This window comes from Onychostruthus taczanowskii, unplaced genomic scaffold, assembly GCF_017590055.1.
Source record: "Onychostruthus taczanowskii isolate IOZ18803 unplaced genomic scaffold, ASM1759005v1 scaffold17, whole genome shotgun sequence".
In the NCBI taxonomy this organism is placed as follows: Eukaryota; Metazoa; Chordata; class Aves; order Passeriformes; family Passeridae; genus Onychostruthus; species Onychostruthus taczanowskii.
The window spans coordinates 9,059,584-9,085,036 of NW_024498906.1; the positions used below are offsets into that span (position 1 = coordinate 9,059,584).

The 25,453-nt window shown below is 42.2% G+C and overlaps 1 protein-coding gene across 2 annotated transcripts in view; it reads right to left on the bottom strand.

The window, feature by feature from the left end:
- Positions 1-5,488: 5,488 nt before the first annotated feature.
- The window catches only part of MED14 (mediator complex subunit 14), a 34,968-nt gene continuing 15,003 nt past the window's right edge, over positions 5,489-25,453 (bottom strand). Inside the window, exons 12-31 of one of the 2 annotated variants that reach the window (XM_041399860.1) lie at positions 24,688-24,766; positions 23,000-23,159; positions 22,393-22,587; positions 21,699-21,833; positions 21,202-21,278; positions 19,417-19,577; positions 18,997-19,143; positions 18,814-18,905; positions 17,414-17,566; positions 16,939-17,208; positions 15,578-15,733; positions 14,934-15,045; positions 14,182-14,313; positions 12,994-13,176; positions 12,084-12,319; positions 11,259-11,438; positions 10,953-11,060; positions 10,400-10,525; positions 9,594-9,783; positions 5,489-6,085 (exon numbers count right to left, since the gene is read on the bottom strand). In XM_041399860.1, coding sequence (XP_041255794.1) covers positions 6,012-6,085; positions 9,594-9,783; positions 10,400-10,525; positions 10,953-11,060; positions 11,259-11,438; positions 12,084-12,319; positions 12,994-13,176; positions 14,182-14,313; positions 14,934-15,045; positions 15,578-15,733; positions 16,939-17,208; positions 17,414-17,566; positions 18,814-18,905; positions 18,997-19,143; positions 19,417-19,577; positions 21,202-21,278; positions 21,699-21,833; positions 22,393-22,587; positions 23,000-23,159; positions 24,688-24,766 — 2,966 coding nt within the window. In that variant the 3' untranslated portion in view covers positions 5,489-6,011. The remainder of the gene's footprint in view (positions 6,086-9,593; positions 9,784-10,399; positions 10,526-10,952; positions 11,061-11,258; positions 11,439-12,083; positions 12,320-12,993; positions 13,177-14,181; positions 14,314-14,933; positions 15,046-15,577; positions 15,734-16,938; positions 17,209-17,413; positions 17,567-18,813; positions 18,906-18,996; positions 19,144-19,416; positions 19,578-21,201; positions 21,279-21,698; positions 21,834-22,392; positions 22,588-22,999; positions 23,160-24,687; positions 24,767-25,453) is intronic. The other variant, XM_041399862.1, reaches the window with a different exon arrangement.

Below are 25,453 nucleotides of genomic sequence, written 5' to 3' on the forward strand. Positions count from 1 at the left end.
GAGTCGCCTGGCAAAAGCCAAGGTCTAAGTTTGGGCTCCCAGCCGACTCCTGCCTGGCTGCTGGAGCTCTGTGAGGTGGAGAACACAAGGGCTGTTTCTCCACAGCAGCAGCTGCTGGGAGAGCCACTGAGCAGCTTCTGGTGTGGTGTCCTGGCACCTTAACTGAGAGCTGAACTGGAAAACTTGAACTCTCAGTGCAGAGCAGGCAGAAAGGGTAGAGCTGGGTTCAGACACAGGTTAGGTCTCAGCTTAGAGCTGGCAGCTCTCCTCTGGGCACTGAGGTGACAGCCAAGCAGGACTGAGCTAGGCTTAACCAGCTGCTTCAGTGTGGGGGGAGGATGTCTCACTAGTATTTGGAGTAACACTTCAGTTCTCACACAGTACTGTTGTCAAAATAGCTATTTTCACATAGCTAAATCCCTGGGTATCAGTCAGCTTTACAGGCTGTCCAAGGAGTTAAAGCATACATCCCCCTTTCCTTTTTTTCCTTCAAGATCATTGATGGCACATGTACACAAACACCTCTTTTCTTCGCCTTGTCCTTGCCCTCCTTTTGATGGGAGGACAGAGCACAGATGTAAGTAAACAAGATACGTCTGTCCTGCTAGCTGATGTTTACACAGATCAGCAAGTCAAAGTGTTGTTCCACAGTACCAGTGGGATAATCCCAGTCAGGTTGTGCAGTAGCTTCTGTGGGGGCACATGCACGGCGAGCAATGTGGTTTCCCAGCTGGGTGTGGAAACCATGACAAGTTCCTACAACATCTCAGCACTTCACAAGCAGAGGCCTCGTAGGTACAAGGGGGAGAGGGGTGGCTGGAGGCAGCCCTGCAGAAAGGGACTGGGGGAGTCAGTGTTGCTCCAGCAGCCAGGAGCGCAGAGCCCATCCTGGAGTGCTCCAGCCACGGCACAGTGAGTGCCAGCAGTGATTATCTCACTGCACTCTGTGCTGCCCCGTCTGTTTAACAAGGATGCTGAAATCCTTGAACGTGTCCAGAGGAGGGCAACACAGCTGGTGAAAAGGCTGGAAGGAATATCCTGTGAGGAATGCTTGAGGACTCTGGGCGTGTCTCCTTTAGAGAAGAGGCGGCTGAGAGGCGACCTCATTGCTCCCTGCAGCTTCCTGAGAGGGGGAAATGGAGAGGGAGGTGTTGAGTTCTTCTCCCTGGGATCCAGGGACAGGATGCATGGGAATGGTTCAAACCCACGCTGACAGGAGACATTTAGACTGGACATCAGGAAGCATTTCTTTACTGAGAGGATGGTCAAATGCTGGGACAGGCTTCCTGCAGAAGTGGTCAATGCCCCAAGCCTGCCAGTGTTTTAAGAGCATTTGGATTATGCCCTTAACAACATGATTTAAATTTTGGTCAGCCCTGAATTGGTCAGGCAGTTGGACTAAAAGATCCTTGCAGATCCTCTTCAAATGAAATATCCTATCCATCCTATCCTATCCTATCCTATCCTATCCTATCCTATCCTATCCTCTGTAACCTCTAGCAGCAAGGTGGAAGCTCACATGCAGAGCACACCAGAGGCAGCTCCACAGCTCCCAGCCCTGTGCCAGGCTGGCTCTGTCCCTGCTTTTTGGGATTTACATCAAAGATCTGTGCCAAAAGTGCAGCAAGGCCCAGCCTGGCCTGCAGCCCTCCAGCCACCCCCTCCGTCCTTCTGCAAAATTAGCTCCAAAGGACAGGAATGCTTTGCTTTGTCTCTTTTAAATGCTGCTTTGCCAGCTTGCCAGCTGCTTTCAGCAGCGTACTTGTGACGGAGGAAGCCTCAAAAATAAAGATGCAGGAAGGAGGGTTGCGCTGCTGAGGCAGGGCCGCAGCACCAGGAATGCCCTGGGCAAGGTGCTGGGGGCTGGGGGGCCCAGGGGGCTGCAGGTGAGGGATGGAACTCCCTGCCCACACACACCAGGTCATGACAACGTGGAGATTTGACTGCTTCAAGGCCACGGGCAGGTTTCCTGAGGGTGGACAGGATTCCTCATCTGTTTCTGATGAGCTGCCATGACCCTGAGGGGGGTTAGACATCCATGAGGGAGGCACATCCCCATGTGGGGCACAGGAGAGGGAGGGGACCCCTTCTTGCCTGAACCCCCTGAGCCCGGGGAGCTGCCTGCTCTAACACAGGGCAGGGATGTCAGCAACCCCCTTCCCACCCTGGAGCTTTCACACCCCATTTTTGTGCTTTCTGACAAGCTCCCCCCTCAGCCGCTGCCCTCCAAGAGTGCAGGTGCGGGTGACACTCCCGGCGCTCTGACAGCCTCGGTGAAGTCCTTCCAAAGGCCCGTGTGGAGGTGGGGCACCGCAGGAGGAGTAAAACCAGCGCATGGCAAGGCTGAACACGGTGCTTTCCCCGCTGTGGGAGCCCTGTCCCGCCTAGCAGGGACACGTTTTTCCGCAGCCCTGGCTGTGAGCCGCAGCTCTCCAGCAGCCCTGCCTCCAGCGCCTGCGGAGGCCCCTCCGAGCTCCTTTCCTAGCACAGGGATTGAAGCTGCCCAGGCTGAAGCTGCCGCTCCGTGCTGCTCTGCACAGCCTGCAGCCAGCCCTTCCCCGCTCAGCATCCCTTATCTCCCGGAGCAGCGGCCTCACGCTTCCTGCCGGAGCCTCCACGGGGGCTCATTTCCCAAAGCATCGATTCCTGCTCCGGAGGAACGTGAGGAGCTGGGAGTACGCGGGAGGGCGGCACGCAGTGAGGGCACAGCTCAGCACCTGCTTCCCGGGCGGGCGGTGCTCCCGGAGCCAAAGGTCAGCCTTGGAAACATTCCCCAAAATAACGATCCACCCGCTGAGCAGCAAACCCCCGGCGGCTTGCTGGAGCACCTCTGGAAAAGCGACGCATATTTGAAGTCAGCATGATTTAATCTAAATGTGAAAATCTCAATTACATCGCTATTAGGGGGTTGCACAGAGTCACAGAGCGGTAATTACAACCTCGATACTACACATGGTTAATACATTTCAATTACATGTTAATTTATTGAAATACGTCCTTACCTTAAAAACCTCTGAAATTCTGTGGTAGATGGAAAATTTGGGCCAGGGGAACAACTATAACCACTTGAGCTGAGATGGCCAGTGTAGCACAACTTCTGAAGTGACACCTTTGACAGACTAATCAAAGATCTGATTAAAATGACCCAAATATTCTCCTAGTAGTCTATTTGTCATGCAGAAGATTTTGCTTTAAAATGCCTGCGAACCACAGTAACTTCCAACTGACAGATGAAACTGAGCACATGCCTAAAGACAAACTGCAGCTCGTAAAGAAAAACAGCTTCTGGTTTTATGGAGCTTTGTTTTGTCTCAGCAGTTTATCATCAGAGCTTGTTTCCCTGCAGCCTTTCTAAACTCAGTTAAAAAAAAAAAAAACATCTGCAGACTCCAAGGCTACCTGTGAAACACTCAAACGTGGAAAGATAACAAAGAATTAAAACTTAGTTTCAAACCAAAACACCCCAGAACCTCACCTTGATTCCACTCCTTGTCTGACTATTTGCAGGGCTCAAAAAAGTCTGTTCCCTATGTTCTATCTTGAGGAAACCTTTAACAGGATCAGTATTTGTTATCTGGAAAGCCACAAAATCTATGGCTGCCACTGGGAATGACTTTTTGGACACATAAAACGTGTTTCCATCTGACACTGGCTAACATTTCTAAGCCAGAGCTGTGGATCAGCTCAGAACAACTATTCTTTCTCTCTATAATTCAATCATTCAGTAACTCATCCTTGTCCTACAGGTGGGTTATCAGGAACTTAGAAACCTCTAGAAATACTGAAGGATGTGGAATCACTGCAGCATTTTCAGTGAAATAAATGGACAAAGAAATCCACCATAAGGAAGAAATCTACAAATAATCCCAATGCAGCAGGTGGTCACATCGTCTGGCCGCCAGAAAAGGGGACTGAACACATGGAAAATGAAACTTAAAACTGAAGTTGTAAATACACATGGAAAACAAAACTTAAAACTGCAATTGTAAATACAGTCATTGCTTTGAAAGGAACAAGTGTCTCTGGTGAGTGGGAAATGCTTCCATTTACTAGTAGTGCTTACTTTAAGAATTTAGTTTTTTAGGAGAAATGTTTAAAATGTGGTGTATGAGTGCTGTGTATAACATAAAACAAAATTCAACCTTCCCATCACCTGGCATTTGGAGTGTCAGTCCATAACCATCTGTCAGTAGCTACGTGGTTTGTTTTCTCTGCCCTGTGGGGAGCCCTCTCCCCTCCTTTTTATTTCCAAGTGCTGAAGCTCTGCCACCACCACACTCAACATCCCCTGCCCCTTCCCACAGGGCAGCAGGTACTGCTCACGTGTCACAAAGCTGATTTTAGGCATGGGAATGCTCCCACCTCAAAACCAGACCAGTGACCAGAACTACAGCCAGTGTTTTTCAGACATCCTTGTGACACCTCTCAATTTTAAAACATCAGTTTAGCTGTAAAAAGGCAAAATTATGGGCCCTTTCCAACTGAGCAGCATTTAAAAACTGCAGGTTTTCACTCCAGGGGATGGGTTTTGTTGTTCAGAAGCAGAAGCTGTAAAACCATCTGTTAGATACACATGGGTGAGAGCAGCAGTGACACAGAACTCACTCTCAAACCACAAGCCCAAGGCTGAAATCTGAGGTGGGCACCAACCAAAAGCTGATTTCTAGCAGCAAGAGGTTCAGAGAAAGAAGCACTGTGACAGTTGTAGGGGCAATGGGCATCCTTGAAGACAGCAAGGCAGGCTGGAATACATTCACTAGAAGATATTTAAAATTAGTTTAAAGCATCCTTCAGCTGAGCAGGGAGCTGCCAGAGCTCTGCAAAGGCAGGGAGGCAGCACAGCTGAAAGTCACTGCTGTAGGAAATCAGGAAACCAACTCCATAAAAATTTGAGAATACTGTTCCAGGAGGACAAATGGTTAAATGACAAAGTAACTCCTAAGGACATTTTAATCAATTACAAGAACCTTCAGTCATTACTGACAAAATTATCTACAAGCATCCAATTCAGGAAGTTAAGTGTGAGGTTGTTTCTTTTTTGGATCAGCCTCTCCAATTTTGTGGTAGCAGGTCCAGCTTCTACCTTACCTGCCTCTGCAGTAAGACAAGAGTCTGTTATTACAGATTACATAGCAGATGACAAAAGGTTCTTTCTTCCACTAAGCTTTGCCTTTGGGACAGAAAAGATGTAGTTCCTGGTGTAAGAAATTATTCATTGTGCATTTTAAGTAGTTAAGTAGCACCATTTAAAATAATTACTGGTTATTTTTACAAGCAGGAAAATGAACAAACTCTGTTCTACTCTGATTTAGAACAAATGGAACCCAGAAGATAAATACATAAAGATTTGTTTGGGTTTTAAGTTAGCAGCATGTGTGTGTGTATAACCAAGATCACATACAGATATAGTGCAGGAAGTATGAACATAAGAGATCTAATCAGTGGCTACAGGGGAGAGGAATAAAATTTAAGATGATACAACATGCAGTTTAAGATTTTTTAATCCAGTTTATTAAATATTGCTTTTTGGGGACATGTTTACAACAAGCCCAAATAAATTGTTTAAGGATTCAAAGCAGTCATATTAAAATACAGCTTCAATATAAAGTTTGTCACAGTTTTACAGTATTCAAAAATGACAGACCTGCCTTAAAAAAAGACTATTACACCAAAACATAAGAAAAACAGAAAAACAAACAAGTTTGGCATTTTCATATTCTTTATAGTATAAAACAGAATATTAAATCTATTACCAGCAAGCTGATACTTCAATCTATTACCTAGTCTGAAGTGTCTCCCATTAAAACACACTATACAACAGCACTATACAAAAGTCGTGGTGATACTCGTGTGATGAAAGTGCATCCCTGAAAGTTTGCCAGTTTATAGTTAGCTCTTAGAAAAAAAAGGTAAAATTAAAACGTCCTCTTTTAACTGAAGGCTTTATTTTATTTTTTAAAATTTTTTTTTTTTGCTGTTTTGTCTCACTTTCAGCCTTCTTTTAAAAGTGTCTAGGGACGCCCCCCAGGGGGCAGCGTAAGATTAACCATCAAATCACGAACGGCTGCAAATATTGTGCATTCACCTGGAACAGGGAAAAGAGACAGGTTAGCACCGCGCCCCGGACAGCCCTTCCTCACTCTGGAGCAGGGAAAAGAGACAGGTTAGCCCCACACCCCACAGCCCTTCCTCACTGAGCCCCCTGAGCCCCCAGGGCAGAGCCGAGGGTGCAGAGGCAGCCACTCCCAAACCCCAGCAACCTCCAGGGAGGTTGGGATTTGTGGGAGTTACCAGCTGAAGGAGCTCCAGCTTTCCCAGCAGGACTGCTCTTGTTGGTGATGGAATTGCAAGTAGCTCTTAACTTTTAATTGCTTTTGAATGTCAGATTGAATCTATGCTAGAATTGATTGCACATGGACTGTTGTCCGATTTTTTCTGTATGTTTTTAATTAAGAGCACCTCATCTTATGAAAAGATAACCCAACTTTTTCAAGTTTTATTTCTATTGATTACAAGCAGAAACGAGACATTTTGAAAGACTCAAGTCTGAAACAGCTGGAAGATGTTTTCTGTCCTAAGCTTAGTCTTGGAAACATTTCTAATTCCAAGACTGGGCAACAGTCAGGAATCTGTTTCTTTCAACCAAATTGCTCTGGCTCTACCACTGACATCCAAACTGCAAAATAAAATACAGAGCAGGTGGACTTCTGTTTCCAACAGCTGAGATTCAATACTGAGAGGAAAAACCAGCCACAGCTACCCCAAGTTTTAAATAGCACTTGTTGACAAAAACACAAACGTTCTGAATAGCTTAAAGAAGTTAAAACCAACAGAAGTGAAAGGGTTAAATAAGAACAACAAAAGATGAAGCAACATGCAGCTGTGATTTTCATCAACTATTTCCTGCTAAGAGAATGCAATTAGTAGCCACTGTTGTACCCTGGTCACTGTGGGCTGAATTTCTCCTGCATATTTCAAGAAATATCAATTAGAGGACATTGAATTTTGCTGCTGAAGGAGCAACAGTGTGAGCAGAGATAAGAGCAGAGCCTGTTGGGATGCATTAATCTTAACTGCCAGACTAGGGATTCCCAAGATTATTTTGGGCAAGTCATTATCATATCAAAGCTACAAATCTGGGCTAAATACCATCCACTGCATGACTGAAAATCAGACACTGAAAAACGTTGAGTCGTGAAGTGCTTTAAGAATCATCACGAGCCCCCTGAGCTCCTCTCTTAGGTCACTTCAGGCATCCATAGGGACTTAATTTCCTTACCAGATTGATGTCCACTACATACTGTAGGTTTTGGATTTACAGCTCAAATTTAAACTTATTATTGCAGGGCATTGATTTCCTCTCAGTTCATACAAGTATTTCCCCAAAGTAAAGTCTTTTCTCCCACGGAGGCATAGGTAAAGTGGTCTTAGACAACGTGTACTAAAAATGAGTCAATACTTTACTGTTAAACACAGCAGAATGTGTTTGCCCACAGATCTGAAAAGAAAACTCTTTCAAAAGAACTTACTTTTCAGGCACTACCATTTTATTAAGAGGAAAATTAAGCTGAGTACAAAATACTTTCTCACAAAGAGAGAAAGGTAAAAAAGATACAGCCAGAACAAGGCAACACTGATTCCATGTTACAACCACAGTGCCAGTAACATCAGCTGTGCATGATGGGAGGCCCTGCTCCTTCCTGACCCAAACAGTGAAAAATTCCCTTAACCAAGCAGATTGCAATTAGTGCAGCAGAGAGCTAACAGGCAGGAAAGTCAGGAAAATCCTGGGTACAGCACAGGAGCAGCAGAAGAGAGAGGAGCATCAGACGACAAAGGACACACATCTGGGATCTCCCATGTCCTGCTGTTTTAAGAGAAGTCTCCCAGCTATCTACTTGCATCTGCTGGCTCTCCTATCGCCTTTCAATGGTCAAGAAAAGAAGGTATTCTCATTCTCTTGACAATAAGAACAGAGGAAATTGCATTTCAAGTGTCCTCAGGGAAGATCCTACTTTTGCTGGGTGATGGTGGAAATAAATAAAACCATACAGACTCATTCTTTCTTTTGGAAGTTAGAGGAAGGACTACTAGAAACTTCCTCTGCTCAGCCAGCTACATTTTCCTTTGCCTGGACAAGGTTCTGCTTGTGGCTCCAATGCTTTTCCTATGCTTTCCCCCCCCCCATCTATACTTTGCTCCCTGTACTGGATTCTGAAACTGCTTCAAAACTTGCACGACAAACAAAAATTGTCCATTTTGATCTATCTAGTGACCATCAGGAAACATCTCACCACTCATCTCCAGAGCAGCTTTGACAGTTACTTGCTCTGCCTGTGGTATTTTGTGGAGGGTTTACTTTAAAGCACAACTCAGGGCAATAACAAACAGCAAAGCAAGAACCCACCCTTCCCCACACCAGGGGAACTCTGTGGGGAAGCACCTTCCAAAAGCAACACCTGAAGTTTAGTTAATGTATTTTGAAATAAAAGTGCTATACAAACAACAGCTCTTTTCCACATACAGAACTCCTACAGGGAACTCCACATGCCCTCAAGGCTATTTTCTCTCCTATTTACCTACACTATTACTACATGTTAAACAGAAAGTGCATATTAACTTAAATCCCATCACAAGTTTCAGAAATGTATGCATATCCACACCAATTTAAGGTAAACATTGCTCATGTTCTACCAATTGAAATAATCCATCAAGCATAGTTAAAATTACTGCATAACAACGAGATGAATAATTATACAAAAGAGAAGTAAGAGTCAACCTCTGGATTCACAACTTCAATCTATTCACTGGGTTATTGGAAAAATTTTGTTCTTCATCAAAACTGAAAGTTATTGTTTTTATGAGCCATCTGTGTACTAGGACCCCAAACCACTGCTTACAGACAACATGCTGCCCAAAGAACCTGCTACAGTTCTTCCATGTTTTAGATACTAAAAGAAAAATAAAAGGCATGACAAAACAAGAGGGAAAGCAAAGCACAATGCTGCTCACAGTGCACTACCTACAGGCCAATGAACACTCAGAACAACCTAGCTCAAACACTTCACAGCACGTCTGGCGGACAGAGCTGTATGCACCTCTGCTAGTGGACACACTGACAAAGGAGTATACAACCACTGCAATTACTTTTAAATCATTCACAGCACGTGGACAAGTTCTGATAACTATTTTAACATCCCTTTATATTCTACTGTTAAGCTGAGTAACTTCATAATTAACCATGAAAACTGACACTTGGCCATAGCATATTTCTCGTGACTCATTCTAGGCCCATTTTTCAAAAAGTGTGACCCTTACTGAGCAGCAAGAGTTGGGCCAACAAGAGGTGGCTGCATTCTATCACTTGGGCAGAACAGCAAAACCCAGCCTGAATCATCAGTGCAACCTTCTGCTGTGTTGTCAATACCTCCTATTAAGTTATGTATAGCCTGTCACATCAGGAGTTTGTAATCACTAAAGGAGTAAGATAGAAACCAAGAAGAATTCAGACTTAAGAGAGGTTTCGTTTTACACTGGAGATTTGTCACAGATGTCTGGGTGAAGAGAATATATCTACTGGACATGTACAGTACCTGGTCGTGGTGAATTCAGTTCAGCAAACCTCTTTAGAATATTGCTAACCATCATTGGAGCAGCAACAGAAGAGTTCTGCTGCCTGGGAATGTCAGCCTGTTGCGTTGTACCCGAAGCCATATCATAAATAATTGGGACAATAATACTAACAGCTTCCTGTGGGACTGTTGTTTTCTGTGTTAGCTGAAGCTGTGGGGAAACAACCCAAAAAGCATGTTAAATGGAATGACCATGTACTTCAGTGCAACTTCTGATACAGTTAAACACTCCAGGCCTACAGACAGCATGTCATGTACTCCCACCCCCCTGTTTTCAGACATCAATTCTGAAACAGAGAAATTATCAGTCAGGTGGAAACTATTGTCTTCTCAAAAGCACCCCACAGTGAGCATTGCCTCGGGCACACTAATGTAGATTTGTTCTGAACATCTCATCCCTGCTCTCCTCTCCCAGCACTACTAATGTGCACTTCACCTATATGGGTGGTTAGTGCCTCAAAGAACAACTAAACACCCACAAGGGGAGCACTTGAAGATGCAGCCCAGAGGGAGATGAACTTTATATACTGTCAACATCTCTCCAAGAACACGAAACACAAGGAGCTGCTGTGCTTCAGTAGGAAGGAGAGCAGGAACACGAACTGAACTCATTACAAAAGAGATCCAAGCAAATCGAGGATTCCAAACAGCACAACACTTTTAGCTATTACAGCTGTCAGATACTGTGGGTTTATGTTTTGCTATGAACTCGTGATGATCTCAGAGACATGCAGGGTTAGAATTTTAAAACAGATAGCTCTACTTACAAAAAACAACATTTTGGATTTCAGCACAACAGCAGGTGTTCCTGGAGGAGCAATTGGTGGAGCACTGGGAGGGATTGTTAAACAAAACTGCACGTTCCATTTCAGCTGACTTGCCTGGTCAGGGAACTGTTCAGAGAGAGCAGCACAAAGAACAGCAAGGTTCTCATGTCAGTGACATACACAGCTATGAAGCACCACAAAGTAGAATGTGCCTCTTTAGGTAAACCTGCAGATGTTGCCAGTTTTAGAGAAATCAGAGTAACTCTGAAAGAACTGACCACAGTAACACAATCAGAAAGATTCTGGTCAGTCTATGCATGTGCCTGTTGTAACTAACATGTCTGCAGTTCCTCAGAATCATCAGTTTAAATTAGGAAATTTTGAGAATTTCCAGGAAAGCTAGTAGCAAAATGAAAACTTCTCCAATAACATTAAATATCTTATGTATAAATTTAGAGTAATTCATGTGTTTGTAGATAAAGACACATCAGCTTTTTTTCAAAAATGTAACAACCAAATTGGGTAAATTAAATAAAGAGAACAGTTGACTTACCAGCTCCAGTTTCATGATGTGTACACAGTCCCTGAGGATGTGTGTGGGAGCCCCTAGTAACTTTGTGAAGGCAATCAGCGTGTTTGCTTTAAAAGGTGGTCCTGCAACCTAAAGAAAGACACTGTTTAGTAGTGCCTATTTAGATAATAAATATATCATTTAATATGCTACCAGCATGCACAACTGTCAGTTTTATATTTTGCAGCTCTTACACATGCCAGTGAAAGTCAGCAGGACTACTCAAAACACCACCAGAGATTAAAAGCAAAGCATGAAAACATCAACGTTCCTGATTTCTGTACATACCCTTGTTTCAAAGAACTTCTCCAAAACCTGTAACTCCTCTGATTTCCACTGTCCTGTATTTTCAGGTGTTACTTTCAGCTGCAAGGTCTGGTTGGTTTTGGGATTGAGAGCAACCCTGCATTTCAGTGCCTCCGTCTTAAACATTATGACACCTGGTTCATTGGAGTTTATTAACTGTAGCTGCATAAAAAGGAGATTCACAGTCAATTAATCATTCATTAAATGGCATGAACTCACACAGACACACACACACACACTCTCTCACTCCTTCCCCAAAATGTAGAGATCAACCTCTCTTTCCAGAAAGAAACACATGATATTTTAACACAGGTAAATTTGCCTTGAGAATTAAGCTTATGCCAGATTTGGCTTCTTTCTCTGTCACTGAATCCATGCCACAGAAGTAGAGAGGCACATTTGCCTGTCCCAAACCCTAAAGTAACATTCCTGACCGAGTAGTTAACATTAACTACTAACTCACTTCTCTGGCAATCCTACCAAGGAGTGCTATCCACAGTAACCCCCATGGCTGTTCTAGTAACTCCCAATGGACATGCTAAACCCAAAGAACCCACAGCATCTGAAAGTCTGGTCATAGACTTGCTACCTTAACAGTTACCAAATTTCACCTAACCAAATCTGTGCGGAAAAGAAGTGGAACTAAATTATTTCTCTAAATTTTGACACTTCAGATGGCAAAAATCAGAAGTACAGCAGAAGTTTAACAGCAAACAGTTATTTTATTTGAAGCATTTCAGTTTGTGTCTGATTTGAAAGACACGGCGCAGTCACATACCCACAGGTCCGTTCAAACTGAAACCGTACCGTTTCCTGTTGAATGATCCTCTGAAGATGCCTCCTCATAATCACTGACCCAAGGAATCGCTCAAGAGGGGAGCACAGATAGCTGCCAGCTAGTCCTGGCACAAGCCCAGGGGTAGGAGAGGGCAGGAGCAGAATATTCAAGGCACTGTGGGTGAGGATTGTAGGAATGGATGCAGCCCAAGAGCGCTGAGGTAGTTTCCGAGGTGGAGGCATGCTTGTTGGCATGACTTGGGAACCTGTGGGGACACAAGGACTTGCAGTAAGGGAGGATTTAAGCTGAAACATTAGATATATGTTCACTTCAATTATCTCTATTCATAAATAAGTCCTCTGGGCCCAAGCTCAATCCTTCTTATTTAAGAATTTGTCTGCCTAGTAATAGGCATCAGACAGACAAGGAATTAGTTTTGACCCTGAACCCATGCAAAGAGTTTCAGTAACATTAAAATTCTCCTCCCTTTTCCTCTTTCTGCAGCATGCCAGCAGACAGCAGGTTTGTACAACAAACTCAATGGGACGTAAAGATGGCTAAATCAGTCGTGCAAGAGCAGCATTACAGATCTATGATGTGAAAAGTTAGTATTTGGGTTGGCAAATGTGCCTATCATTGCTTTCACTCTGAAGACTTTTCTCTTAGTCATGGAGTTCAATAGTTTCAGACTGATTTCTGCATTGCAACAAAAGCTATCATCAATCCTGCTGACATTTATGCTGAATGCTTTAGCTCACTTCTTCAATTTGTTATTGAAGATTTGAAGTAGGACAGCATCAAGGCTTAATTTCCTTAGACATTTTACTGCACAAGGACAGCAAGGACTGTTAAACTGACACAAGAACTACCAAAAAGAACACAATTAGAAAGTGTTAAACATGAGTGTTTCACAGATATAACACTGATAAAGAAGCCTACTTGTTCCAGCTCGTGGGGAGTGAGAGGCATCAGGGACAGGTGAATGAAGGGAAGGGTTGGCTGGTGACATTCCAGGCATCCGTGCTGCTGGTGATGGACCAGAGACCTGGGGAGATCCCGGCCAATTCCCTGCACGCTGACTGGGTGACATCATGGTGTATGGTGAGCTTGGGTCTATGGTACCTACAGATGTTACAAGACCATTATTATTTCTTTAAAAAGTAAAAGGCTTTCTAATAGAGAAATCTAAAAGAGGCTTACCAGAATCTATAAAGCATGAAAGTGCCTGCAAGCTTCAGACTACTTTTTACAACCGTACAAAACACACGAGTGGGGGCAGAGAGTAAAAATCAAGACACAGATTTCAAGGGTTTCCAGATTGTATTTTTTAAAAAGTAGAATGTTAAGGAAAATAGTCATGTTCAACAAGTAATAGTTTCTAAACCAAAAGGAGCTCTTGCCTACAGACTTGTACTTCTACTGCTCCTTAACAGCCAGACAGTTCCTTATTTATTCAGCATCTTACAGTTATTATTGCAAAGGTATCTCTGCTATACAGACTGATCAGAACCTTCAACCTGCTCTGTGGTACATCTCTCTCACTTTGTTCAACTCAACAGTCAAACCATCTGCACTGTTCATTTGCTGTGATCTATAAACAGTTTCCAATGCACTGTGGTAACACAAAGGATTGTTTTGGCAGCTTTCCAAAAAACCCAACCAAATTAATAAAGGAAACCAAAAGGCATGTTGCTCACATACAGATATGTCAAACCAGCCAGACTTTGACAATGTTTTCAAACTGTATGTGAATTTCTAACCTGTTCCAGTTATTTTTCCAGGAAATGTAAGCAGTGAAAATTCACTAACTAATCTAACAAAAGAAAATGCTCATTAAAAGCTGCAGCCACTGCTCTGCTACAAGACCACATTGAAATTCCCTACATTAGTAAGCAGAAAGGAGTGACTGAGAGTCAATTTTTAACATGTTAGGAACGCCTCAAGATGCCATGCAGCTGCTTTGGCTACTGTTAACAATTAGCATTCACATATATGAAAACAGCTACTTGAGTCAATTACAAATCATGAATTTTTCTCAATTAACTTAGGTCTGCTCTGGAAGACAATTTTAAGAAGCAAATCTGCCCTCCCAATCACTACATACACACCTGCCAGTAAAGAACTTACCATGTGGGCTAGCAAAGTTAGCTGTCTGTCCCATTGTGATTCCAAGAGAGGAAGGTGAAGGAGTTGGACCAAAGGATGCTGGTGATGGCGCTCTTAAAGCCCCACTAGGTGAGCTTGCAGCATGCAAATTTCCTGATCAAAGACATCACATCACTTGACATACACATTCCCCATCTTTCTGTTCTAATTTTTTCCTATCAACTGCTCCCTCCTTTTTAGGGAGACAGCAAACAAGATTCAAGAGAATTTTTTTTGCACTCAATTACTTTATTTTGTACATGCATGACTCTTATATTTTCCAGGCTGATTTACCAAACAAAGGAAACTTCCCATGATATCTGGCTTGAAGAATGGCATTTCCCCCCTGCCCAGCCCTTCCCCAAATTTAAATATTTTCAGTTGTTGTTCTACAACAGCTAGGAGCAGAAAGCAGAGCTTTGTGATAAAAAGCTTTTCTGAAAAAGCAGGTATTGAAAATTAGCAGGTTTTTGTCTTAGCAAGTTATAAACAGTAATCATGAAACAATCCCACATATTACACAGCTAAAGATGGCAGTTTTACTTAGTGGACTTTTTTAGCTTCAAAATGTACTTTTGAAAACATGCATGGCAGGACCCTGCTTTTTTTCCCCCACAGTGTAAGGTGCATTCTCTTGGCTAATCTGGGGCTAAACACAACTCAAATAATAGAAAAAACCATACATGCACAAAGACCTATTTTTCTAGGACAGGATCAGCTCCCAGCCATCCTACCTGGTGACTGTGTGTGCATCATGGACGGGGAGGGTGTCACCGTGTTGTGGTAGGAGGTGGGTGGTGAGGTGAGAGGATATGCTCCCGAGGCTCCTGCCTGTTTTGCAAAAGGCTGAAATTGTCAACACAGAACAATTAAAACTTTTGATCATTCTGTACCAAAACAAAAGTCAAGTATATGCAGGAGAATACTAATGAGGCTTTGGTCTTACAGGTTCATCCACATAATTGTTTGATTTTCTATACTATCTTGTTCAGTGCTCACTGTTTTTTTCAGTTTCTTCTAAAGACATAATACCTCTGTACCTCTCTCCTTTTATCTGCCACCCTGTAACAGCAAAGCCTCCTGACTCTCCCTCCCATCTTTTATCTTAAACAGTTGTTTTCCCTCCCTCAGTCCTTTGCTTCTAGGCAGCAATTCTCATGTGACCTTCCAAAGCTGCTGTTCATATGCTATGGGCTGTTTACACTGGAATGAGAAATGCAAAATAAATTAATACATTTTGCCCGAAGGGGAATTCTACAGCAGAGTGGGTTTACAGTCTCCCTTTCCATTTTGTTACTGCTAATCCCTTTAGAACATGAAGTTCTTAGAAATCTACTATTGTGGAAGACAACAAACATTTATTTTGCCTGAAGGGTACCTGTTGCTGTGGCTGCTGTGGTGGCTGCTGGGGTTGGAGCTGTGATATCAAAGAATCCATCATGTCTCCTCCGATAGGAGAAGGTGGGTTATCATCTTCATTTACAGATCGTCTCCGTGCATCCTGGTTGCTGTCAACAAACATGTTCAGGAATGTCTGTGGAAAAAGCAGTTTTGTTAGCAGTTTGCCCATTTAAATTTTACTATACAAATGAAGGCAGTATTTGCTAAGCTTTAAAACTACCTTTATCAGCTACAGCACATAGGAGACAGGCAAGTCTCTGGAACTAAATACTAATGGGCATTCACGAATTACAGTGTAATTAGTGTGCAAAATATATCCATTAATAAACAGACACCTGGCTCTACAATAAGAAATGTTTCCAGTAAATTGAAATACCAACATTTTTATTCTCTCCTTAAAGATAAGGAAAAGTCTACACTTGGAAATACCTGTTCCAGAACAAATCCTGAGTATCCAGAATGTACAGGGCTGCTGTATCACACCTACAACTGCTCTGTTTGGTAAAGAACATCTAAGTCACCTGCTCCACAGCATTCTCTTGTACCCAGAGGAACCTACCAACTTTCTTGAATTAATTCCTCCTCTACCTTCCCATTTCCATTCTCTTCTACCACTTTACACTGGTATCTACAATCTCCTTCTTTCCATTAGCTTTTTATTTGGCATTTTTTAAAGAGGCAGATGTTCAGGATCAGTTAAATGCAATACAAGAAAATCAATATTCAGTTGCAACTGTCAGAAAAAAAAAATTAGTAAATTAACCTGTTTCTCAAAGGGTGCCATTTTACAGTATTTCAGTATAACTAGCACTGGTACAAGTATTCTGTCAGTGTGCAGAGATTCCTTTTTAAGGAAGAGTGAAACAGCACTGCATTTAGAAGGAAAGCCACAGGCTCCTGCCACATGCTGGTGGATACTGTTTTAAAAGAGAAGTTTCTGTCTAGAATTATCTGGCATGGAGTATTGTCCCACCTGCAACTTATGAGCACTGTATTGTCACACAGAACAGTCTGTGAGGAGCAGCTGCTGCTAATCCTGGAGCACACATCTAGCCTAGACACAATGCTTCATCACGTTTCAACAAAAGGATGCCTGAATACACAGATAAGGAAAAAAAAAGCCTAGCACCTGATGTTATTTTTTTAAAGGAAATCTTTTAATCCAAACTAATTAACAGATCTACCAATAAATCAAAAACTTCCTTCTACGCTCAGAATTTTGGAAGGACCACAGGTCTCCACAAAGAAAACCTGCACCAAGCTCCTCACCTCAGATTCACACTTCCAAGTGAGAAGCTCATTTACTTACAAGCTGCCAGAAAACAGGGGGGTGCTCACCTTTAACCCAGGGGCGGGGTAAAAGCCCTCCACGATTTTGCTGTTGTCGAAGAGGCTGTAGGCGCCGTCGCGGATGGCCACCACGCCGCGGCTGCGGCAGTAGATGTCGATGCAGTACATGTTCCTGAAGGCCAGCCTGATGTGCGTGGGGGACTGGGGCAGGATGGAGAAGCACTGGTAGGCAGTGTTGGTGCGTTGGGTCAGTCCCAGCATGGGCACGGTCGGGAGTTTGTTGATGGCGTTTAGTGGAGCCTGAGTGTCAAACAAAACCTGGGAGAGAGCGGAGATTGAGAGGTCAGGTAGCTTATCCAAAAGGAAAGGTCAGGGAAAATGGGGCATAGCAGGGAAAATTTGATCTCATTCTGGCAATGAGATTCATAAACAATCATAACACTCTCAAAGAGATTCAGTTTAATCAGAATTCAGCACCCTAATGTCTTGCAATTTTCTTGACAGAAGTGTTTTACAACATTACCTGTAACAACTGCACCACGTTTGGCGTCTTATTAAACATCTCCTGGAGCTGGTGCAGAATTGTGTTGTGACAGTTACTGCAACCTGAGTTTGGGCCAACTGTTCCCAGTGAAATATGGAACTTCTGGAGGATGGAGTTCCACTGAATGCTGATCTGCAATGTCACAAACATAAAATGGTCTTGGAAGCCAGAACAAGTAGGCTGCAATAACGTACTTATTCTACTCTTATATTACAGACTGTAATAACCTGTAATATAAAAGGTTATAATAAGAGATTATAACAAGAAAATTGGTCAGATTTAATTTTTCCCCCCATTTTCTATCCAACCTCAACATACTCATAATTCACCTTCCTCAAAAGCTGCTGAGGCTGTGAAGAAAAAAAAAAAAAGGCACTTTCAGGTTTAACACCCATTTAGCTGCCTGGATTGTTGGCAGCCACAGAACTGGGCACTTGTATCAGCAACTCAACCAAAAAAGCAAAATATTCTCTTCTGCCAAAGTGAGAGAGAGAAAATTAAACTTGAGAGATTTGTGGTGTGGAAAAATGACTGCTGGATTTTCTTAAGTTACATTACACAAAAGTAAGTACTGGATAATACGTAAGGAACTTAAATGCAAAGTCCATACTGCTGCTCTGGCTACTTACATACATATACATATGTATGTATGTATACCTATATATATGTTTACACACACTTCCCGTGAAAATGCACATAAAAATACTCTTAAAAAATCAGCTTAGAAAATGAACACACAAAGGTCCCAGGAAGCAAATTTTCAAGTGTATCAAGGCACTTCACATCAGTTGCACACAAAACTATGTTCTTAATCTGCAATAAATGTGCACTTACTTCCTCCTCTACCTTGCACTTAACGCAAAGATGTGAGCAAGTACTCAGTCACTTAAGTAATTAACAAGTTGTAAATTCAAATACTACAGAGCAAGCTAGAGTTCTGAACAAGAGAACAGCTACAAAATAATCAATGAACAACTCATTGAAAGCACGGCACTACATTTAGAACTTATTAGAGTCCTCTGTTTTAAGGCAGAGTTGGGCATTCAGCTTACACATATCCATCCATATATCCCAGGACAGCAGTGAGCAGTAACAATACTTAAACGAAGTTTTTTAGAAAAAGGCTGCCACACCAGCTTTCATCAGTCAGAAGCACACAATTGTCCCTCCCACAATATCAAGCATCTAACAGAAATTCTCAAAAATACTGAACTTCTAGCAACCCTGCAAATCAGCAACGTGGCACCCTCTGTCTTTTCTACATTCATCTACATTAATTTCACTACAAAGAAAAATTGTGCAGCAAAATTCTGAGAAGTCTAGGCCTACCCATTCATGTTTTCAATCATACATTTGAATTCCATTTAGGAGGTACTCACTGAGCTCCCCTTGGTAGTTCCATAACAAAGGATAAGTTTTCGGTAGTTGTAGATCCGAACTTCTGAGAAAACGTTTAAGTGGTTGGGGATGTCTGTGAAGAGAACAGGGAAGGGAGTTAGAGTGAGAAAATCACAGTCATCTGTAAGCCCACCACTGTGACAAAAAGGAGGTGATTTCTGTACCTGGTAAGGACCGTGCAAACTCCAGGACACACTCATACAGCCGAGCAATACTGTTCCAGTCATTGAGGAACATCTCGACCACCTTGCGACCTCCAACTGGTTCAGACAACTGGTTTTCATACGTCAGGTAAACATGACGGGTTGGTCCTGCAGTGTGAGGAGATGGGAAATACTGATCAACCCAGTGGTTCCTGTGGTTTACAGACTGTGAGTGAACTGTGGCAAGTCACCAGGAAGCACATGGAAATACCAAAAATGCATTAACTCAGGAGTCAAAATTTTGATTAAGGTACACTGTGGTTTACTAGAAATCTTAGGAGCAGACAGCTGTCCAGTAACACCAAGACACTAAAACTACTGGACCAGACCATGCAAATTACAAAGAAACAAAATTTACCAGTGTTCCTCAATGAAACTTGCCTTGTTCCCTGGATGAAGTGCTGTTCAGCGGGCAGTTTGCAAACACCAGCTCAGCCACCCACGTGCGATTATTTCTACCTTGTAGTCGGAAAGTGCAATCAAGAAGAGATCGGTCCAGAGCCTTCTGCGTTTCCTCATTTACACCTTTACAGGGAGGAATTCTATACATGACAAAAACAAAATCTCCATTAGACACAGTACAGTTCCACAAGAAACAACACCACCTTCTAATATTTTCTGAAGGACTCCCAAGTCTGGGCATGAAAGAATGAACGAATCAACAGTAGAGGCAGCTGGACTGCCCAGTGAGATAACCTGCTCCTCTTCAAGGACTGTAGTAAGTGTGTCACAAAAGCACTCTGAGCTAAGACCACTTTTTGTATGGATTCAACACCTGCAAATTACAGACTGTTAAAGGATCTGCTGAATTGTCCTTATCTCCTGGTGAACTAAGAACTCACCAATATAAAGCTCTCATACAGAGAAATAAGCGAAAAAAGATGAAAATAACTAAGTTCTGTGGCAATCTGAATTAATTTGCCTTGTAGAACAAGCTTGCTCTACATGCAATGAACAACCTGGCAGTTCCCTTAGTACTCACTAATTTATTCGTATCCCAACGTGTGAACTGAGCTCAGGGGACAGACTAAATAAAGCTTAAGTAAAAGCATGCCAAAGTCTTTTTCAAATTCCTTGAGGATCTAGCCAGAAATCTCATGTTCTACCCTTAACTTCAGTTCACAAGTTCTCTGATCATATGCAAAGTTAAAGATGTAGGGCCTGATGCATTTGGACACCACTGCCTTTATGTCACTGTGCATTTCTGTAGCACAAAAGGAGTTATGAAGGTTTTACTCTGGGAAGTGTCTTTGGGGTTTGTGGTTTTCTGCTTTAAACTTTATTTGTTGCAGGTCCAGTAAGTGGCTGGTTGTGGCTGGATTGCTCAGGGTTAACACAGAGGCAGATACTATTGGCTTGCTATTAAGAATTTCAATATAACTATTTCAGTAGCCTATATGATACAGAAGAAGAGTAAATTTGCAGATGATAACAAACTGAAGGGAGCACTTAACATGCTGGAGGTCAGGGCTGCTCTTCAGAGAGATCACAGATGGCTGCAGGAACAAGTTAACAGGAACCTTTTGAAGTTCCACGAAAACAAATGCAAAGTCCTGCACTTGGGCCTAAATAACCTATTAAATTACTGTATGATTCTCAGATATTTCCTCTACAACCTCTTTACCATGCAATTGTCTTTTCTGGGATTCCTGCCATTTTCCTCTGCAGTTTCACATAATTGTCAAATAACATATGGAGTATGTAGGCCTCTGATCTGATCTAAAATTGCATGTTCATGAATCATCACCACTTCTTCGTTAGCACTGCCTGGATTTAAGGACTGAGGACTGTCAAACTGTTTTCAGAGCCCCTCAGTTTAGGCTAATGAAGTAAAAAATTTGTAGTTGACTCTTAGTCTACTCTAATTTTCCCCTTTCTCTAGCACTGCTTCACATGCAAGTACAAGACACACAGTATTAACACTCCTCCAAAAAAATAAAAGGAAAAAACCCCAAAACAAAAATCCTGTCCCTATCCTGATATTCTTATTGTTACTCTCCAAACGCACACAGAATTAACACCCCTCCAAAAAAATAAAAGGAAAAAAAAAAACCCAAAACAAAAATCCTGTCCCTATCCTGATACTCTTATTGTTACTCTCTAAACAAGCCTTCTTTTTTTCTCAAGTGTACATAAGAAAATGAAACATAGAGAATATCCTCTTACTTTAATAAACGTATTGCATGGCTGAAGCCATCTCCTTCTACTTGTACTCCCTGGTGAGGAATGTCCATATTGGATAACTAGGAGTGAAAAAGAAAAATGTTATTCCAAGGAAAAGTCAAGCAAAAAACTTGTAACATTTTCAAGGACTTTTTTATTTCCCCCTGAGGGTGACAGATGTTTCACATCCTCAAGCACTGGAAAGCCAAAAAACAGTCTGTGCAAATCTGGTATAAAGTTGTTTCCCAACCCTTCTCACAAGTGCATCTTTCATCCTCATTTTCCCTCTTCCCTCAACTTTTGCAGTGCTTTGTACTAAGAGAAGCAGCTCTAACAAGTTAGACTAGAGCAACACAGTGCAGAAGATTGAGTCACCCGGGCTCAGCTGGCAGGGGAACTCCAGAATGAGCACATGACCACAAATTTGTCAAATAGTCACATCTAGACACCAGAACCAGGAGCAGGGGAGGGGAAGAAGGAAAAAAAAAATTAATACCTACCTCTATCCGAAGCCCTATAAAGGGCATATTTGTATCACACATGGCTACAATATGAGCTAGCACTTTATTGAAGGCACACATTTCTCCCGACCGTTTTGGTTTCTTGGGTTCTATGGAACATGGATCTCCAGATAACTAGAATTAAAATAAACACCAATGTACTTGCATATTTGGAGTAAACACTTTGAAGAGATGTCAGAGAATAACCTCATTCATCTAAGTGTTAAATGAATCACACCCTGAGCACAAACTCCTGGAAGGATCCACTTCAGGACTGAAACAATTCAGTTAAAGCCTGTCTTTAAAACAGTACTTGTAGATCACTAAGCCACGTCAGCCTGGCCCTAAGAAACAACTCTTATCAGCCCCTGCAAGTCCTCCAAAATGTACACATGGCCCAAAGTGTATCACACAGATACCAGCACTCTGCATGTACAATATATACACACTCCTCTGCACAGAGCTCTGCCTTGGCTCCCAGAGCAGCAGAGCAGGCCTGGCATGAACTGAAGGACAACTGTTACTAAACAGTTTCCCAGCATCTCCCTAGAGAAGCAGCCTAAAGAACCACTACAAGTAAGATGTCAGTCATACAAACACTGGAAACATGGCTACTAAAGCTGGAATTGATGCTCAGAACCTGTGCTGAGCTTTCATACTCTGTAACCACCCCAGTGGCTTTTGGAACACGTACCTTGCGCTTGACACCACTTTTCATTTGTTTGCCACTTTTTGTGTCCAGTACCAATTCTTCAATGTTTGGTTTGAACTGCTGTAGTAAAAGTGCAGTGGCAGGGCTGTCATCTCCTTCAGCATAGCTCACAGACAGAAAATGGTACTTGTACTCTAGTTCTGTGGGGTTGCCAGGAACATCAAACATTTCTACAACCTGCATTTAAACAAAACAAATCGAGAAGGTTCTCAAGCTAACATTAAGTCTAGTTCAGTTTCTATCCTTTCCTTTTCAAGGAACAGACATTAGTTTTTTTCAATATATTAATACTGTGGATAGGAAAGGTATCCAAGAAGAGAAGGAAGACCGAACCTTTCAGGAAACACAGAGAATGGGAAGGTTGCTGAGTAATAAATCTGTATGGAAATACAGAGAATGGGAAGGTTGCTGAGTAATAAATCTGTATGAGCCTGAGTGCTTAACAAACCCACAGGAGAAGGGAGGGAGAGGAAAGAACGAAGCATTACATCAATCACTTGGCTGCTAATGTTAAGAGTTAACAGTACAACAACTGCCTGGGACATCCATGACAGGGAGCAAAAGACAGAAGCATTTTTCAGTTACTTACAATGTAGTACTGGGGAAGGCGAGTGAGTTTGATGAACAGTTTGTGTTTGGAAAGGTTTCCCACTGGGTGGCTGGCATAATTAGCTAGTTGAAGAGTTTCACTGCTCACTGTAGGCAGGTGTTTTATGGACTGCTTGCAGCGCTGCTGTCCAAGCCAGAACCTTGCATGGAAATAAAGGTATTAGTACCCTGAGACTGGTTTCATGATTCTAATACACTGCAGTGTAGAGCATTAATGTCAAATGAAGAGTCAGTCATATTCTAAGCCAACATCTATCACTGCAGCACAAGTTAAATAATGAAAAAACACATAGAAAATTTCATTACTTTATATTTTCTTATCACTATCTTTATATCTTGTCTTCAGCTTAACAGACAGCTGTTAGCTCAAGAAGAAAAGCCCTGAAATTATTTGCTGAATAAATTTTTATATACTACAATATGAAATTACAAACATTTTAAAACGTAAGAAGGAAAATGTACAAAAAACATGCAGATTGCAGTAATTTGACAATCTGAAATCTTCAATTACATTTTGCTAGAGAAAGGAAAATCTTTGCTCCCATATGCTGTTAAGCAATACAGTAAAAAAGTCACTGAGGCTGGATGTCACTCTGAGCTGTGTTATAAACAAACTCATTCACCTGAATAAGTTTGGAGATGAAGACACCAAATTTGTTCTCATGTTTGGAATTAAACTTTGTCCTACTCCAATGGATTTTGCCTATAGTGGCAAGGCCAGGGAGACTAGCTAGGCTTGAAAGGGGCTCAGAAATGCATGGCTTGGGTATTCAGTCAAACTTCCAGACAACAGCAGTGGGAATAGTGGGTGCTCAGCACCTCTCCATCACAACACACCACACTGATTGTCACAGATACATGTCAGATACAGCTGTCCTAAACGACATTCTGTGGACTGCTGAGCTTCCTCAGAAACTGCAGCACTACCCAAGCCATTATCTCAAGTACATTATTTATAACAAAGGGAGGTTGATTAGTTTCTCCGGGGTGCCAGTGCTTCATGCATCATCAAGCTTCTTTTAGAAGCAGAATTCCTCAAATAGAGATTTCACCCTGCAATTAACTCAGAGCACTGGGAATTTCCAAAACGACAGAGCAGGTGGAACTCAGTTCTCATGCAGATGCAAACTGTGTTTGTATTATTTGCTACAACCTCTTAGGGGAGTCAAATGTATCTTGTGCTTAAATCTCAGGGCTTCATGGAAGGAAGATTAGAGACTTAAACCAGCAAGGGCTGAAGTGCAAGAAGATAAACAGGTATTATTTAAATCATCCTAGGCCACTTCCTGGTTTTTCCTCTGTATTGTGAGAAATGACATAATTCTTGTTGAGAAACAAGCAGAGTTCAGCTAGAAACAGAGTGGAATAAAGGACATAGAAGATGAACACGAACAGAAAAGTGAAAAGACTTCAAGCAAAGTGTGCATATAGCAATGCATGAAGAGGCTACCTGTAAGGGGGAAAATTAAAGCAGGACTATGGAATCAATTCCAAATAAAACCAGACTCTCCATCGCTGCTTAGAAGAATGACAAATACTCAAGGTTGCTTACAACAGTGAGAAAGTATAACTCCTACTGTGGTAAAACACCAAGCCACACAAGTGTCCTCATCCACAATACAAATGTGGTGATTCATTCCATGCAAACAAACTGTACAAGTCACTCACTTGAGCTGCTGAAGCCAAGGAATGATTCGCTTCATATCATCATTAACAGACTTCTCTATGTCATCGAGGGTCAGCTGATCTGCAAGAACATCAGGTGGGAGAATGGTCTTAGCACCAGTCCTTCAAACAAAACTTCAAACTTTCATTGAAAGTGTCTCATCTAACTAATCTCATAATCATCTAACAGCCCAGGTTTGGGCTTCAAAGGGGACCTTCTGGTCCAGCCTTTTGTGGGAAAGGGAACACAGATGAGATGATCTAACTGCATCCTGAACATCTCCTGGTGATGCAGACTCCACCAAAATTCTCAGGCGCTTGTTTAATTTCTCTGTAAAGAACTGCTTTCTCATATTGAGATGAAACTTCTGGTGCAACTAGTAATTGTTGTCCCTTGTACCAACAGATGATCCATAATGCTTTTAAGACCACAGCAGGATGTTATTAACCAAATAAACTAAAAGAACTTCCTTTCTTTTCTTTAGCAATGTGAAACCTGAAGTTAAGACTCAAACAGAAGTAACTCAAGATGTATAAGGTCACATCATACAATTCTCACTCAGGTCCATGTGAAATGATCCCATCAACAGCACAACCCAGGAATCATAGTCATAAAGAATAAGAACTGCATTGATCCCCAACAATAATTACTCTTAAAATAATCTTAACTGAACTGTGACACTTAAGCACGAAGATCCTCTTTTCTATTCCTCAAACTCCAATACCTAGATTTTGATCCAAGTGTGGGGTTCATTTGCTCACAAACCTT